Genomic DNA, 16287 nt, shown 5'->3' with positions numbered 1-16287 from the left:
GTTCACCTTTATGAAAATTAGAAAGGATTTTTCTGTGACCAAAATTAAGAATTACGTTTAAAAATTCTAATACCAACAAAAAAGTCAGATTAATACATACTTTCTGCATCTCTCCAATTAGAAGTGTGTGAAAAATTCTACCCCAAAATTACATTTTAGTGTCAGCAGAATGATTTCAGCAATTGCTGCTTAAAGAAAGATCATATGGTAAAATGCAGACACTAAATCATGTGGTTGATTAGAAAACCAGGTACTTCACTGCATGAAAGTAATTGTCATATTTTTGTAGAGATCTACCATATCTTCATGCACTGAACAGTCTGTGCATTTGCAGAAAATCTGAGGATGAATTTTTTTTTTCCGCTTTCTATGGTCCTAATTTTCATACACAGAGGTCACTGCCATAGGGAAAAGGTGAAATAGTTCAGAAAGAGTAAAAAAAACTTTGCAGGTAAGTAAACGCGTAACATGCAGAAGTATAACAACTGAAAACTTCCAAAATAGCAATCCTCATTTTGAAAGGTATTACCCGACCTTTCATAACCAGAATAGAGAACCACATGAGTGGAGAGCTCTACTGACAGCAGCTTGAGGGCATCTGGCTGAGGGTGAAGATCTTGCTGCACAAAGCCAGCACCTCCAGAGATGGGCAGCATGTCTTGGCCTTGTGTACATCTGTGTGCCAGCACTCCTTTACGGCTCTTACCTTCACCACTTTCCATGCCTTCTACAAAAATACCACCACACTGGGGCAGGATCCAGTACCGGCGCCTGTAACGGTCCTGACCAAACATCATTGAACGCAAACAGTGCGAAGCTTCAAATAACTTCTTTCTGTACTGGCTTTGTTGCTATTTAAAAGGGGAGAGCATTATAAATCAGTGGGGGGAAAAAATCTCATTATTACAGAAAACATCTGGCTGCCAGACTAAACAAAAGTTCAAGGGTCAGACAAGGAGGTCTTCTCAGAGATTCAGGATAGTGGTGTGTCTGTGTGTTGTGATATTCTACTGACAATCACTGCCTTGAAGATTTTACTTACAAAGCTTCCTTTAAAAAAACCTATCAATTAAAGCACGCCCTGGCTCAGCCTAGGTTTTTCGGTTTTCCTCTAAAAACACGCTGCACTGGTGCAGCATGTCTTTTTATCCCTGACTCCCAAAAACCAGTTGATCAAAGAAAGATTTCACTGCATGAGAAGAGCTGACAATTACACAGCATCAGCAAATGGTAAACAGAGTCCTGAAGACAGATGATAGTGCAACTGCTGATGGGAGACTAGTGAGATATTTTAACTCTTAATAAATGAATGGCAACAATACACAAAAACTCTGTCTTTGAATGTAACACAGCTCTTTTGTGGGGGTCAACAAGAACTTCAATTTGTTTACTCAGTTTTTGCTCTTCTAAATTGACACTGCTGGGAGTCAGGTGGAATCTTGGACTGCTAATTTACTGCAATATGGAACATGAGAGAAACCAGCACACAAAGTCTTAAATTACAATTTTTCTAATAGGAACAATAAAGACATGGGCCATGAGTACCCCTAATTACAGCATTACATCTTTCTCATTTACCCTCCTCTTCCTATTCTATTGCTGCTTCTTTCAAAATGTGAAGCACAGACAGCCCTGCATTGGCTTGGAGCACAGCTGCAGAAATCGGCACAGAAAGGAGGGCACGACAATCACAATCCATTGTATATCTGAAGCCATTGCTTCTCCTACAAAATTTGTCATCACTTTTTAAGATCAACAAACAGGAATATATGAAGTAGATCTGGATAAAAATTACATTACTTTTTATTTTCCAAAGCGCAAACATTATCAGCTATTACTATTAATGGTCTTTTGAGTGACCTTCACTTAGACACCAGACTGAACTCACAGTTCAGGTGTCATGAATTGGAGCATCATTCATACTTGCACAAAACAAGAGTAGATACTTGTTTCAATTTATATTAAGTTGGAGCATTGAAAATTATGTTTAATATACTAACTCATGATACCTAGCGATAACATTTGTAGAAGAAAAAAGAATAATAATCTCTCACCTTTGTCAGCTTTTCAATCTGCTTCTCTAGTTCTTCAACACTTGCTGTCTGGTCCCCATCATCCTATAATCACCAAGTATACTGTCACACCAAATTTATTTCAGGATAAAATCATACTACTATGTCTTATCATTATTACAGGAAAAAGATGTAACAGAAAATGAGAGGAGAATATTAAAGAGGAAAAAAACAATTCAAATTGTGTGCAATATATTTCACTGGCAACAACATAATTGAAAAGAGGATACACCTTGAATCTTTTCAAACCATTCCAGATGTGGACAAAGGAGAAAGCTCATGTTTGCTGAAAACTGGAAGTAAGTCAGTTTGTGCATGAACACAACACTACAGAATTTAATCTTAGTTTCTACGAAGCTTTTTAGATAGTCAAGGTGATAGTCTAGGTGTTTCTCAAGCGTGAAATAATGACATCTCTTAAAACCCCATCAGTAAGTCTTTGGTCAGTCCGTATTTGCATTTTATTTCAATATCTACATGAAATTGCAGAGCCCCTTCAAATCATAACTCTGCTACAGAAGTTACAACATCTATCCCGCTGATTTTTGAAGCGGAATTAACAAAAATAAAAACTAACAAAAATTTTCGAACATTGGAGGTAAATTATTCTTCCCTCCTCTTTATGGGAACATTTTGGGGAAACAGTGCCATATTACAGAAAAACAAAAGGAAAACAAGTTTTAGCTTATTCACAAATAAAGTTTCACTATACTGACAATTCCCCACCTCATCCTCACAAACTTCTGCCTTCTTTCCTTTTTTATCATCTTTGTCCTCTTCATCCTCATCTTCCTCATCTGCCTGATCATCGCTGTCGTCATCATCATCATCGTCATAGTCACTGTCCCCTCCCTTCCGCCGGCGCTTGCGGCCAGGTGCAGGTGTCTCCAAGGAATGGGGTTCTTCACCTCCATCCCCAGTCCCCGCAGCATCTCTTTTACCAGTTTTCTTGGCATGAATGATTCTGAGCCTTGGGACACATGAGAAAGGGTGAAATGATGGATTATGTCTGTAGCATAAACTCTTCCCATGAGATTGAAAGAAAAACCATAAATTCCAGATTTAAATTAGAGCTTCTGATCTAGCATGACACTATTTTCTCAATATTTATTGTCACTAGTCAACAAGAAAACCTCAGGTTATAAAACCCTTACAACTCGTGGATCCGTTATTAATAGACTGTTTCTCCCAGGTCAATTTTATTGTGTAACTGTTCAGAAGAAATGAAACACAGGAGGGATTTTGAGAAGTCAGGAAGGATAATATAAAAGAAAGAACCATTTCAACTTCTTCATCTTTTATTTAATGCATTAAAGAACATGATGACAAAATACCTGTGTCTGAGCCAGGGAGGAAAAGGCAAAAGTCCTCACTTGGAGGTATGAAATTATATACATTGCTTGGCAACAGCAAGACTGGTTAAATTTTTTTCTTTTTCTTTCCTTTTCAGATTTTTATGAACTTTAAATAATATTTAGATTTTAGTCCTTTAGCTGAACTTTTTATTCTAAGAGATACTTTTTTTCCTGAGGAATTTCAGTTACCTCAGCTACTAAAGATTACTCAAACTGTCATTTTTCCTTTTATGAAAGAAAAGGGAAACTTACATACCAGTTATTAGGGTTGTAGTAGACCTCCTTCTTCTATAAAACCCCTATAAGACAAGATTCCACACAGCAAAAATTACAGTTCCACCTATCAGGGAGCTTGCAGGCAAACATGCTGAACCACAGGAGGTGTAAATAGCCAGGCTGAACCAGTCACTTATCACGCAGACCAAAAATGCAACTGACTTAGAAGAGATTTATAAACGTGTAGAAAAGACAAAGATTTTGCAAGAGATGACTGAAGAAGGTAGGATGGGAAAAGCAGAACGGTAACGACAAACACAATTACCAGGACGTAATTTTTCCTTGTCGTACTCCTCTCTCTTCCCATCCTACAGAACAATATTCCATACAGCAAGCAGCTAGAAGTACAGTGAGTGCTGTCCAAGTACTGGCTCCAGGGAATACTGACAAATGGATCAGCCTTCTAAAACACTGATAACCAGAGCCAGTTCTCAACAGCACAGACCAAAATGAAGGTGTCACTGTTCAACTGGGAGCAGCACCTTTGCTAGAAAAAGACTGTTAGCCAAGAAATCATCAAGGGGACTTGAAAACTGCTGGGCTTTGGTTTTTCAGTGCAGTTTTGTTGTTGCTGTTGTTTTGGGTTCGGTTTTTAAGCACTGGTTAATCCACTGGAGAATTTATGAAGTTTTATACATTTATTTTCTCTGTATCAAGTCGATGTTTACCTGTCTTCACGATTTAGAATATTAAAAAAAAAAAACCCTCAGGTCTTTCAGTGAATTTGGAAGCAAATAGCATTTTTAGGTACGGTGCAAAAACCCTCAGTCTCACTGAGCATCAATACCATTCAGGCTATTGACTAAATTTTTTAGAAAACTAATTTCCTTTCCACGAGGATAATGTCAAGCCTCTTTGCATGGACTGGAAATTCCTGCGAATACAGAGGAATTAACTACCAAAATCACTAGTCAAGGACTGGATTGACTGCTGCATCGCTGGACAATCTCAGAGACAATTTACGTACATTAAGATAGTCTTGAAGGCAATTCAGTAAAAAAGCTGGCAAGTCAATGTTCAATGACATCTTTCATATACCTAAAGGGAATCAGAAGAAACAAAAAAGGCTACTTTTGCTGAAAGCAAAAATAAACATGCAATGTTGTCAAGCACTAAAAGGAAGCTTGCCTGATACTGCAAATAATCAAGCATGCAAATGAACCAAAGATCTTCTCCTTTGGTAGCACCACAAGCAGAAGAAAGCAGCATTCCCTACTCAAAGTAACAAAGAGGCAGAAACCAATGCCAGCATAACTTTAAAAATGTTCCGTTATTTCAAGAATCAGCGTGATTTTTCTATTGCTACCTACGCATACTGCTCACTGAGAGAAGAAAACCCTTACTTACAAAATTGTTCTCTCTTTCTTACTTTCAAGTATGGACCAAACCTGCATGTGGAACTGCTGAGAGATTTATAAAGTCTACAGGCTTATAAAAAGAGTGGGTGGCCCATCATAGAACCAGATGATTGACTTAAGCCTGCTCTAATCTGATCTATAATGTTTACTAGATCACAGAAGGAAAATTCACCTTCTGACTTAGTTTTCATGCTTTCCCCATAATTTTTGCACCTAAGTATTAGGTAGAACAAAGGCAAAGAAATTCTGAACACGTACTTTTAATATACTTTTAACATACTTCACCTTGCATCTCAAAAAATGAAAGTTTGGCAAATCAGCATTAGCATCACCTACCCAAAGTAAGGGTGTAATTTCTCCCCTTAGTGATGCTGTTTTTCATATACCATGATTATTTAGAGTTGAAATTATTTCAGTCAACAGAAATTAATTTATACAGAGCATACCATAACACTGGCATATTAAAAGAACACTGTTGCAGTGAAAAACTTCCTTCAAGTCCTGTTAAAAAATGAATTATTACCTAATTCTTTAAGAGGCTGTTATTTCATTTTTATTCTGTTTTATGTTGATCTGGCTACAAAAGACATGCCAAAGAGAAGACATGTAATGAAAAAAGGAGATGCTGAGACTTTTATTATCTAGTTTAAAAAAAAAAAAAAAATCACAGAATCATCTCAGGTGAGAGTGTGACCACAGCTGTCACACAGAAAGCACAAAGTAAGATGACTTGATCGTATGAGATAGGTGCCTTTACAAAAAAAATGCATTAGTAGCAAGATTCACATCGAAATGCGATAGAGAAGGAATTAGATGCAGCCTCTCATTGACCATCCGCTAAGCAGAAACAGTCCAGGCAGTTCAGAACTAAATTTTTAACCATCTACATTGCACTTATTAAGATCTTTGAGGGAAGGAGGAGAAAAGGAAGGAAGAGCAGGGAAAGGGGTGAGAGGGAAAGCATCCCTTAAAACAAAATACAGTGATTCCGTTTTCCAACCTGGGATTTTACTGTTGCTTATTTGCATCTGTCAGGCATAGGCTTTTGTATTTATTTTTGCCCTCCTCCCCAGCTGAGAAGCTTATGTGGTTCAAAAGTGAGAACATAAACACAAAAAAACCATCCTTCATCAAGCACATGCGATGCAGACAGAATCTTTTCTCATCCTCCCTGGATATGCTTTGCAGCCAGCCTGGACAAAATGGTTTGAAGACTAACGACAGCAAACACTGGCCAACCAAGCTGAGATGTAATAAAACCATTCCTCAGCCCCATTATTCATCCCCTACACACTTCCCACAGAAGGGGCATGTGCTGAGGGGCACATAAAGGTCTGTAGGCACCTGAAAAGAGGTCACAGCTGCTGATCACACAGTGAGTACTTGACTAACCATGCAAAACTCTTTGGGACTGGGATGCTTAAAAATTAGACCAAGATGTGAATGGATCGGGAAGATAACATGTAAGAATGAAGTCTGGAAGCACAAAAAAATAGCAAAAAGAAGACTGAAGTGTACAGATTTCTTTTCAGAGAAGCCCCAGAACAGTTGTAAGGGTTTATGGAAAACACAACTGACATAATAAAAAAACCATTGTTTAAAATTGATTGAAGAAGGCTCTTCTAGAACCTTCTTGGAATTCATCAGAAAAAGTGGAAAATTCAAAAATTTTGAATCAAAGATTGAGAGAGATTAATCAGGCCCAGAAATTCAACGAAGCAGAGTAGCAACAGTTCTGAGCTCTGCTTCAATAGCGGCACTCAAAAAGAGGGAGAGCACTACTGGAACCTGAAATCCACACATGAGGTGAAAACCAGGAAATGGAGAAATGATTGCAGCGAGGAGGAGGAGCCTGGGACTTCAGGGTATGATGCTCACTGCTGGACAGGGAAGAAATGAGAGATTGTAAGGAAAAGCAAAGATCCTACATCTACAAGTACTTACAGTTCGATGGAGGGAGAGAAAGCCTAAGCAGGTACTAAGAAGACAAGGACAGGAAAGGGTCCCATTTCACTAATGGGAAGTTGGCTACATCAGAACTTCAAAAACGCTTCTTAAACCATATCCCATAGAGGAGATACAGATGAAGACAGGAAAAAAAGGTATCTGGGTTATCCTAAAGGTTAAAATACATTAACTCTGTGCAGACTGGGATTTGCAGTATTAGTAGAGAATTTCTTTTTATTGGTCTATTTTTTTCCTCTACCTCCCTCTTGTCCTTCTTCTTTACTTCTTTCCTTCTTCCTTCTGAGATACGTTAAAGGGAAAAAATGGAGACATAAGATTAGAAAAGAGAGTACCTAAAAAGCAAGGACTAAGAAAGGATTTACTCCTCCTAGCAAGAGATAAAAATGACAAAGAAAAAGAAAAGCAGAGTCTGGCTATGCATTTTTACCCCCTGTGATTCATTAACTTTATGCCGTCCAGCCTCCTGATGGTTGGAGCCAGTATGGTTGCTGTATGGAATTTTGTCTTGTAGGATGGGAGAACAGTGAATATGAAACTGACAATCCTTAACAAGTTCCAATTTTACCTTAAACAGAAATATAAAAATACCTCAACGCTTGCATTCTACATATGGATCCCTGGCTATAGGGAACGATGTGACATTGACAGATGAGAAACACTAAGATAACATAAATTAGCAAAGTTTGATTGGCAACTGTTGCGTGAAAATCACATTGTCTTAAAATGCCTTTCAGAATGAACACTGGGAATTATGGTAGGTCCAAATAAACTTTGATTATATCAATAGCAATTTTATGGCTCCTTTAATATTCCAATATAAAAGTTTTCCGTTTCCTCCAAAGAATACAAAATTAGACTTGATTTTGCTCCAAATCTGTGCAACACTAACCCTCTGAATCTCATGCATCTTTAATGGACTGTAAAAGACTTGTGTTGCATCAGTCTAAATCCACATCTGTCTTAATTAAGCGGTTTGATTAATAATTTCTTGGTAAACCTGTAACTTCATCAGCTGATTTTTGGGCTTAGAACCAATTCCCTATATAGCAGTGTATGTGAAGAAAAGCAAAAAAGCAAAATATTGTAATATTTAAGGAAATGAAACTTACTTCCGAAGTTTGCCTTCAACCATCCATTTATCTCTCCTTAAGTTTGACATATAATCAATGTTTTTATCAATTTCACTGTCAAAGATGAAAATAATCCATTAACTGTGAACTTATGTATCTTTTTTCTGACAGACATTTACATATAGACATTTTTCCCTCAAATAACTGCCTTAGAGAAATCATTAAAATTCAAAATAAATAATTTTAATGCTAGGAAATCACAATACTAGGAATGCCAATGTAGCACACTGCTGTACCTATGTCAGTCTTTATCCCCAGTATCACCTCAGCTTCCTTTCCACAAGAAGCATGGCATTCAACAATTCTCTTCATCGTTCTAGTTCAGTGTCAAGCCTCTAAATGTCTTTGCCACAAAGCACGGTGCCCTGTGCTGAAAAAACAGTTGCCACTGGTACATCTGAGGTATTCTTGGGATACCTAGGATCCCTGGGATCTACAATCCAACATTCACTTTTCACTGCAGAAACTGAAGAACCAAAAAAAGGGCTTCAGTGCAGTTACCGTCTGCGCGCCCACTTCCGAGACATCCCGGCCACAACAATTCAGCAGATTATAGTTGTTTCTATGTCCAAAATACAGAAACTGAAGTTCTGAGTGATCATTTCTACAAAGAGGACCTAACAGTCATCTGCAACAAGAGGAAGTTTCTATGATGATTTTGACTGACACACATGAACTTTCTTGCACAACTGATGCACAGTATTGCACTGCCCACTTCTGCTATGTATCAGTTTTGGAAAACGTGAAGCATCTCTTCCATTCCTGCCTTACACAACCCTGATTAACTTTTGCAGCACGGTGTACCAAACCCAGAAAATACACCAGGCATCCCAGAACCCTGCATTTCTTAACATTTTATTGCACATTGGTGGATTTTGACAAGTTGTTGAACATAGGGGGGATTTAAAATTATGAAATGCCATATACTACTGACCACAAATGCAACATACACCTTCTTGAATTACTGTGATGATACATCAAGCTTGCCACCTCACCTTATGACCCTAATTAAAAGTATCTGGACAACAAACATCTTCAAAAACAAAAGGAAAAAAGGGAAAACAGTGTACTGCAGAAACCTCAGAAAACTCATCTAAATTATTCCCTAGAATACCTAGTAAATTTCTTTGCAATCAACCTCATCTTTTATTCCAAAAATTGTTAGAGAAATTTTGGTTCAAGCTTTGAAAACAAAACTACGGACCAAACATGGAAAATTTCTATTCTTTCTTCATATTAACAGTACATAAAGGTAAGAAGCAGTAACTCAAGCAATTTCAGCTTTCACTCTAAGAACACAAGTAGTCCTCCTGTAACAGAATACAGTGAATACACAGTATTTCTGAATTACAACATTTTTATAATTTTATTTTTACACACCTGTTTGGGAAAAAATCTTACCTTACTACACTTTTGCTGCATGCTAACTCATTGACCAGAAAACCAAGTACTGATGCTTTCTGTGCTGGAGAATGTGCCTGAAAAGCTTTTGTCTTCAAGCTCTCTGTCAACTCTGTTTGCCCACAATGAGCCTCCATGAAAATCTGCAGAATCTCAGACACATTATCTCGATTGATACCAACATTCAGTAAGTGTTCCCCAAGAATAGTTTTAGCCTAAAAGGAACAAAGACATTTCAAAGAATCATGTGTAAAAAACACCGTTTTCCTTTGTAGGCTATATTATTGTTTATAGAAGATGGTACGGGTTTGTTTGCATTTTTACACAAGAATTTCTAACTATTGAAGCTATTCAAAAGTAAATCTTAAATACAGTAACATATTAGAATGTCTTCACCTCTAGGTTTTTCACAACAGAGATAATATTAGTAATCATTAAATGGATTACATGTAAAAAGGCATGGTCTAAATGAAAATTGATGAATACTGCATTGTATGATGATGCTATGAAGAACTCTGAAGTGGAAGTAAGCTGTATTGGCTTGAAAAAGAAGGCCAGTAAGAGAGTCATGAATGTATTGGGGTTTTGACAAAGTGACCTAGACAGCAGACCTTAGAGAAAGAAATAGCGAGATTCACTGAGAATGTGTAACATGAGGATAAGAATGCAAAGGAATGGATGGAAAAGAATTAAAAGACATGGCCACAGATGCGACAGTGCTCTACAAAAGGTCCAAATAAAGATGGGATGTTTGTACGTGTGTAGAGAAAATGCACAGAAATACATTATGTCTGGAAAATGGGAATGCTGACGGGACACAAAGTTTTGGACTAACATTAGAACCATGACATCAAAGAAAATAATTAGGAAAAAGAATGGAAATCCATATGAGAGAGGGGTCAGAGACACATTATGAAGAACGCATTCATATATACAGGGTGTTTACTATGGATTTTTTCTTTTTTACCTTGTATCCTGTACCAAGTCCAGGATCGCACACAGCTGCAGAGACAAGTTTCACAAGCAAGTCCTGTACTTCTCCCATGCTGTCCCCTATGTTGAGCAAACCCTCTTGAAGAACACTCAGGGAGGGAACATCTATGGTCACATCAAAGCCAAGAACTTTACCGAAGTTACGCAGGAACTGCACTACCATAAGACAATCCGAAAACGTGCTTCCATCAAGAACGAGGCCTGGGATGCGAGGCAGCTCTGGGAAAGGCTGGGAAGTAAAGAAAAAAGGTGAAAAATTCACTAGTGTATTTCAAAAGGAAATTTCTTTTGATAACAGCTGGGAAAATTGATAGACAATTCCTTCTGACCTACAGCATGACAGTGCTGGAAGGTACAGGCAACAGGGAACCTGCACCCCTTGTCCATTCAATGCTGGAACACGTTTAACTTCCCACAAATTATAGGAGGCAAGAGATTCAGAAATAATTCCTTTTTGGCCAGGAGACACTGTAAGGATCTATTCTGAGCCAAATTACTGTAAAAGATGGTGCAAAGTTATTGAGGGGAAAGAGGAAGGGAAGGGAAGGGAAGGGAAGGGAAGGGAAGGGAAGGGAAGGGAAGGGAAGGGGAAAGGAATGTAAGGGAAGGGAAGGGAAGGGAAGGGAAGGAAGGGAAGGGACTTTCCTTTCCTGGTCCTTTCCTTTCCTTTCCCTTTCCTTTCCGTGGAATGGCATGGAATGAAGGCAGGGAAGTTGGCAGTTAATGGAAGTCCCTGGAACAGAGACTTTGAACCCGAGCTTCATTCAGTCCTTATGAACAAGAGCTAAGAACTCAGAAGGCTGTGAGAGAAATTTTTTTTGAGCAAGAGCTTGTAAGAGTTCTCTAGGTGACTATCTAGTGCCTGTGTACTGAGACATGATGCATATTCCTGACATAAAAATAACTTGAGAAAATAATTTTTTTGAAGCAATCAAGCTTTTTGGGAGGCCTCTTTTAAACAAAAAGCTTTTAATTAACTAAACATATGCTACTGTGTAGTGTTCTAGTATCTTGTATCTATATATATTTCAAATTGTTCTCTAATTACCTCGATTAAAACTTGAATGTTTTGAGAGTGGCTGCAAGAGAAAGTTATTGACAGAATTATAAAATACACAAACAAGAAGCAAGAAAGTAAGTCTGTGTTGCTGTGATTACCTTCTGGTCTGCTAAGCACATATCTTCATTAGGCTTCTTTAGCTCCTTTGCCATTTCTAATTCCAATCTTCGCTGTTCCAGTTTACGTTCTTTATTTAATCTTTTTTCATCACGTTTTTCTTGCTTCAGCCGCTCTTTCTCCTTAAGAGAATTAAATGAATTGTCTCTTCAACACTCTCCGCAGCAGAGTCACACAAATACTACAGCAGCTCTTTCTGTAACATGCCAACACTGACTCTGAACCTGGAGTTCCCGTGGCCTCTCCCACCCCCAGAGCCAGGGGCTCTGCTGCCACATGTTCAACACCAATCCACCGATTGTCCTGATGACACAACTCCCCACACACCTCTGTACAACCAAAATTGAGTGTAAAATGTATGGAATCTGCCACATATCAACACCACCTGTTCAGAGCACAGAACCATGCGTGTAAACAAGCACACGTGTGTGAGCCACCACTCAAGAACCCCATACATACATACGATACAAAGTTGAAGATGCTGTGGACACAGAAGGGCTAAACCAAGCCAAGATGTTTCTCATTACTCAGAACCACTCCCCACTACTCTGTTAGTTTAAGAGGCCACTCTAGTCTTTTCCATTTACTACCACCGTATTTTGTAACAATGTGAGTATGGGCAACACTAAGTCAGGGCTCAGCTGCATTTGCAGGTCAGGATCAACTACTGACTTCTCTCTGCAGAGTTCTGGCAGGCCCCATGACTTTTCATTCTTCCTTTTGATTCTATACGGAGTATTACCAGACCACTAGTGACAGATATGAATAACCACTGTGAGTGCACAGAGATCATGACATCGACTGCTACAGTGTTCAGTGGATCTTATGCAAGATCAAGTTTCACATTAGACAAAAAGAACATGTTTGGACCAGTAAATTTACACTAGTAGCAAAAAAAGAAGTGACATTCAGAACTACCATCTGCCCACCTGCTTGCTGCTCTACAGCTGAGTAAGCATTCTCTGCACTGCCAACACAGGCCCTCTTTATCGACACTGAGTTCAGAAGAGACATCTTGTATGGAAAAATCACAACACACTAAAGCACATAAAATCCCTAGCTTGATTTCAAAATCGAAAATGTCCTCTGATTTGCTTTTTGAAAATGGTTTATTGCCTTTTATCTTAGCCTATGTCCATGTCTAAAGGCCAACTGGCATTGCCTACAACTTGTTTCTGCCAATTTGAAACACTTTACGAGCAAAGAAAACAAGAGATGTATATAAGGATATTTATGTGGCAACACAGTAATTTACAGTTATGACTAAAACTGAAAACTTTAGCTGCACTACGTTTCTATTTAAAGTTTAAATCTATTCTTCCTTAAATCTTTAAATCTATCCAAAGTTTACTTTTACTGGTTGAAATAAACACTGTTCGACTTCTATTAGAGTAAGAATATAATTAGAGCACTGGATCAGACTAAATGATCATTTAGCCTGGTATCCTGATTTCCAACAGTGGAATGGGTGCTTAGGGTATCATCTTCCTCTATTTCTTTGCACGGAAGTACTAGTCCGTTTTTCTTGGGTTTGGTTAGTCACTTCCATTGAAATTTGTAAATACATCCTAGAGAAAAGTTTTAACAATTTCCTTAACAACTACTTGCTATAATGATGGTTATCTTATTTCAGTATCTTCATTATCTGCACTTCATTTACAAAAGTCTGGGGATACAGACATAAAAAAGTCTCACGATACAGAAATACATAAAAAGTAAAACAAAAAGTAAATTAGTAATTGTGGAGGGGTTGTATTTTACTTATGTTTCCTCTCAAAAACATCCAGAACTCTCAAAACTGGGCAATCTATGCCAGTGTTCAGCCACCTCCCTCCAAATAAAAAACTTTTTTTGAGTTTGAACAGAATTTCCTGTAAATCAATTTGCGCCTAATGCTTCTTGTTCTATTGCTCCAATGTACACAAATCATACCTAACATAGAAAGACACTGCTTACCTAACATAAAAAGACACTGCTCTTACACAATGACTGCAGAATAAAACCACAAAAATTTCAAACTTCCAGAGGCTAATACTCACTTCTGCTTTTTTACGTGCTTCCATGGCTTTCATAAGCATCATATGTTGTCTTCTCCGTTCTCGTTCCTATTGAAGCAGGTAATATTAGAAGAAAACTAAACCACACTTTCAAATCAGTAAAAAAGCCAAGTAACAAATTTAGCATTAATAGACGAGTCACAGTAAATACTAAATATAGGACAAGAATGGCCGAGTCTGTGCATGTTTTAGTTCAGGTTTAGAAAGCAAATACAAGAACAATCAAAAGCAAAAAGGTAAAGCAATGAACATGGAGACAGTGTAAAAAAGAAGCATACAGATTTACTTATGGTCAGTTGTGATGCTCCTTCATAAGCTGGCAGAACAAAAAGCATAATGGTTGGCTGGAACAGGTCAGTTACCTTACATCTGCTATCACGGAACTTGCAATTTACTTCTTCAATAGCCAATTCAGCAGAAATTTTAAAGTGGTCTTTTTCAAACATTGCAAATATTAACATTTTTGTAACCAAGCAACAAATTAACATGACTAGTTTTATCAGCTCCAGATCAGTTTTAATCAAGCCAGTGGTGGCGCATATACGTATGCAACAACACCTGGATTAACTGATGCCTGTCCCTCCGTAAATTATGTCACTAGCTTCAAATGCATTAAGGAGCAGTATTCTAGGCCACTAAGTACACGGGTTTTGCCTTGACAGCTGAAGAGCAAATCTTGGCCTCAGTAAAGGCTATAAGAATTTTATCATCCAATTTCGTGAGGTTAGGATTACATTCTAATATTTCACTGTATACTTCTAACATTACGTATTTACCACCAGCTGAAAGCTAATTTCCTCAGTATCTTACAAAGGGAATACATCACCCTGATTTCTAAAACGGGTCAACTCAAATTGTATATAAAATGTCTGGATTCATTCCCAGTTAATGGGACAAGGCTTGCAAAAATCATCCAAGTGACTACCTATTAATTTTGCATCAATCCCTGATTTTATATACTAGTCAAATTCTTACTGGGACATCAGTAACATAGATCCCTGGTTAAAAACCCCATTTAGTTACTGCCACATTCAATTTGTACACATGTTCGAGACATGTCTTTTTTCCTTAACAGACAAGACAAGCAGATGTATGCAATGCACTGTGCTGTAAAGCCATGCAGCAGTATGTAATATGACAGCAGCCAGTGCTACATTTTATGCATTGCTATGACAACCATATCACAACCAAATCACAATGCGGTGTTAGATGTACAAAAATAAACATACCCATACCATATCTAGTCTATGCCTCTCCAACTCCTGGTAGAAAGAGTTGGCACAACATTATGAAACAGAAATCACAAAGTCATAAAACCACTTTATAATCCCCCAAAAGACCCCAATACCAAAGCAAAGCAAAAAATCATAAGGCAAAAGAAAATCTGTGCAGGAATCAAACCCAGAAGTTTAAAAAGGGCATATTTTGAGGATTCCACCCCCCCATACAACTGAAAGTAGTAGCTCACAATTAGGATTCTCTCTGTTTGTCAACCGAACTTATACCAACCTGGTGCTTCAGAAGAACAGCCTGCTGCCTTCTCATCTCTTTCTCCTTCAACAGAAGTACAAATATGTATTTAAAATATCCATCAAAATTTACTTACCAAATTGCACAGTTCTGCCACACTAAAACAGCACACCTGATTTAAATTCTAACTTACAAAGAAGTACACACAGCATACATGATAGTAAGTCTGGTGAGTTGGGAGTTCCATGTTAGAACACACCTAGAATGCTGAAGCAGTAATAGAAGTCCTTTTATACACACAGACACACACTGTGTTTTTCAGTATTTGTTAAAGAATTCTATAGTTTTGCATGCATTGCAGCCTAGAAAAACTGTACTTGCTGAGAAACAGCATCGTTTTTTGATACAGTGTGCTTAAAATAATATTGTGAATAATGTTACTGCATGAACATTTTGTTATGCAAACCATGGTACTGGCACATAAAGTACCGTCTCTGTGTATTTGTGTGTGTATGTCACGCTTCATGCCTTTTAGTAATACGTGTTATTATTTGCTGTCTCTATGTACAGCTTCATTATCGATGAATAGCCCCCCAAATTTATTGCTTTTATACATTAACATCAACAATCAATACTGTATATTATGTACAATAACACAGTGCTTGGTTTTGGAGCTCCTCCAAAACTAACCTTTATTCGCTTTTCCGCTTCCAGTAATTTGGCATTTGCTGCTTCTTCCTTCTTTTTCTTTTTTGCCTGTGCATGCAAAACAGGTCACACAACAGTACCATCACAACTTGAAAATAATCTGACTAGAAGCAAAGTTATGTACCTTTAAAAGTTAAGAACATCATCACTTATTGCATACATTGCAAGAGATCTCTGATGCAGCTTTCATGATCAATCAACGCACATTTCAGTTACTTCATAACAATTAAACCAGAATTTCAAGTCCCACTCAAAATTGCTTCACCTGGCTATTTTAAGAAAGCAAGTACACACAGAAACAATATAAATGGCAAAGAGATTA

The 16287-nt window shown here is 37.8% G+C and overlaps 1 protein-coding gene across 16 annotated transcripts in view; it reads right to left on the bottom strand.

Annotated features, from left to right (window-relative positions):
• BAZ2B (bromodomain adjacent to zinc finger domain 2B) overlaps positions 1 to 16287 on the bottom strand; it is a 108343-nt gene that overhangs the window by 13483 nt on the left and 78573 nt on the right. For 9 of the 16 annotated variants that reach the window (XM_040068952.1, XM_040068959.1, XM_040068965.1 and 6 more), the window contains 11 exons: positions 15948 to 16013; positions 15297 to 15341; positions 15017 to 15049; positions 13770 to 13835; positions 11712 to 11852; positions 10528 to 10782; positions 9561 to 9775; positions 8139 to 8213; positions 2799 to 3042; positions 2055 to 2117; positions 707 to 851 (listed from right to left, as the gene is read on the bottom strand). In XM_040068952.1, the coding sequence (XP_039924886.1) occupies positions 707 to 851; positions 2055 to 2117; positions 2799 to 3042; positions 8139 to 8213; positions 9561 to 9775; positions 10528 to 10782; positions 11712 to 11852; positions 13770 to 13835; positions 15017 to 15049; positions 15297 to 15341; positions 15948 to 16013 (1348 nt within the window). The remainder of the gene's footprint in view (positions 1 to 706; positions 852 to 2054; positions 2118 to 2798; positions 3043 to 8138; positions 8214 to 9560; positions 9776 to 10527; positions 10783 to 11711; positions 11853 to 13769; positions 13836 to 15016; positions 15050 to 15296; positions 15342 to 15947; positions 16014 to 16287) is intronic. The other 7 variants (XM_040068960.1, XM_040068961.1, XM_040068966.1 and 4 more) reach the window with 2 other exon arrangements.

Source organism: Hirundo rustica, chromosome 7 (genome assembly GCF_015227805.2).
Source record: "Hirundo rustica isolate bHirRus1 chromosome 7, bHirRus1.pri.v3, whole genome shotgun sequence".
Taxonomy (NCBI): Eukaryota; Metazoa; Chordata; class Aves; order Passeriformes; family Hirundinidae; genus Hirundo; species Hirundo rustica.
Note: the sequence above shows the minus strand (reverse complement) of the source record. Positions and strands in the feature narration are given on the sequence as shown.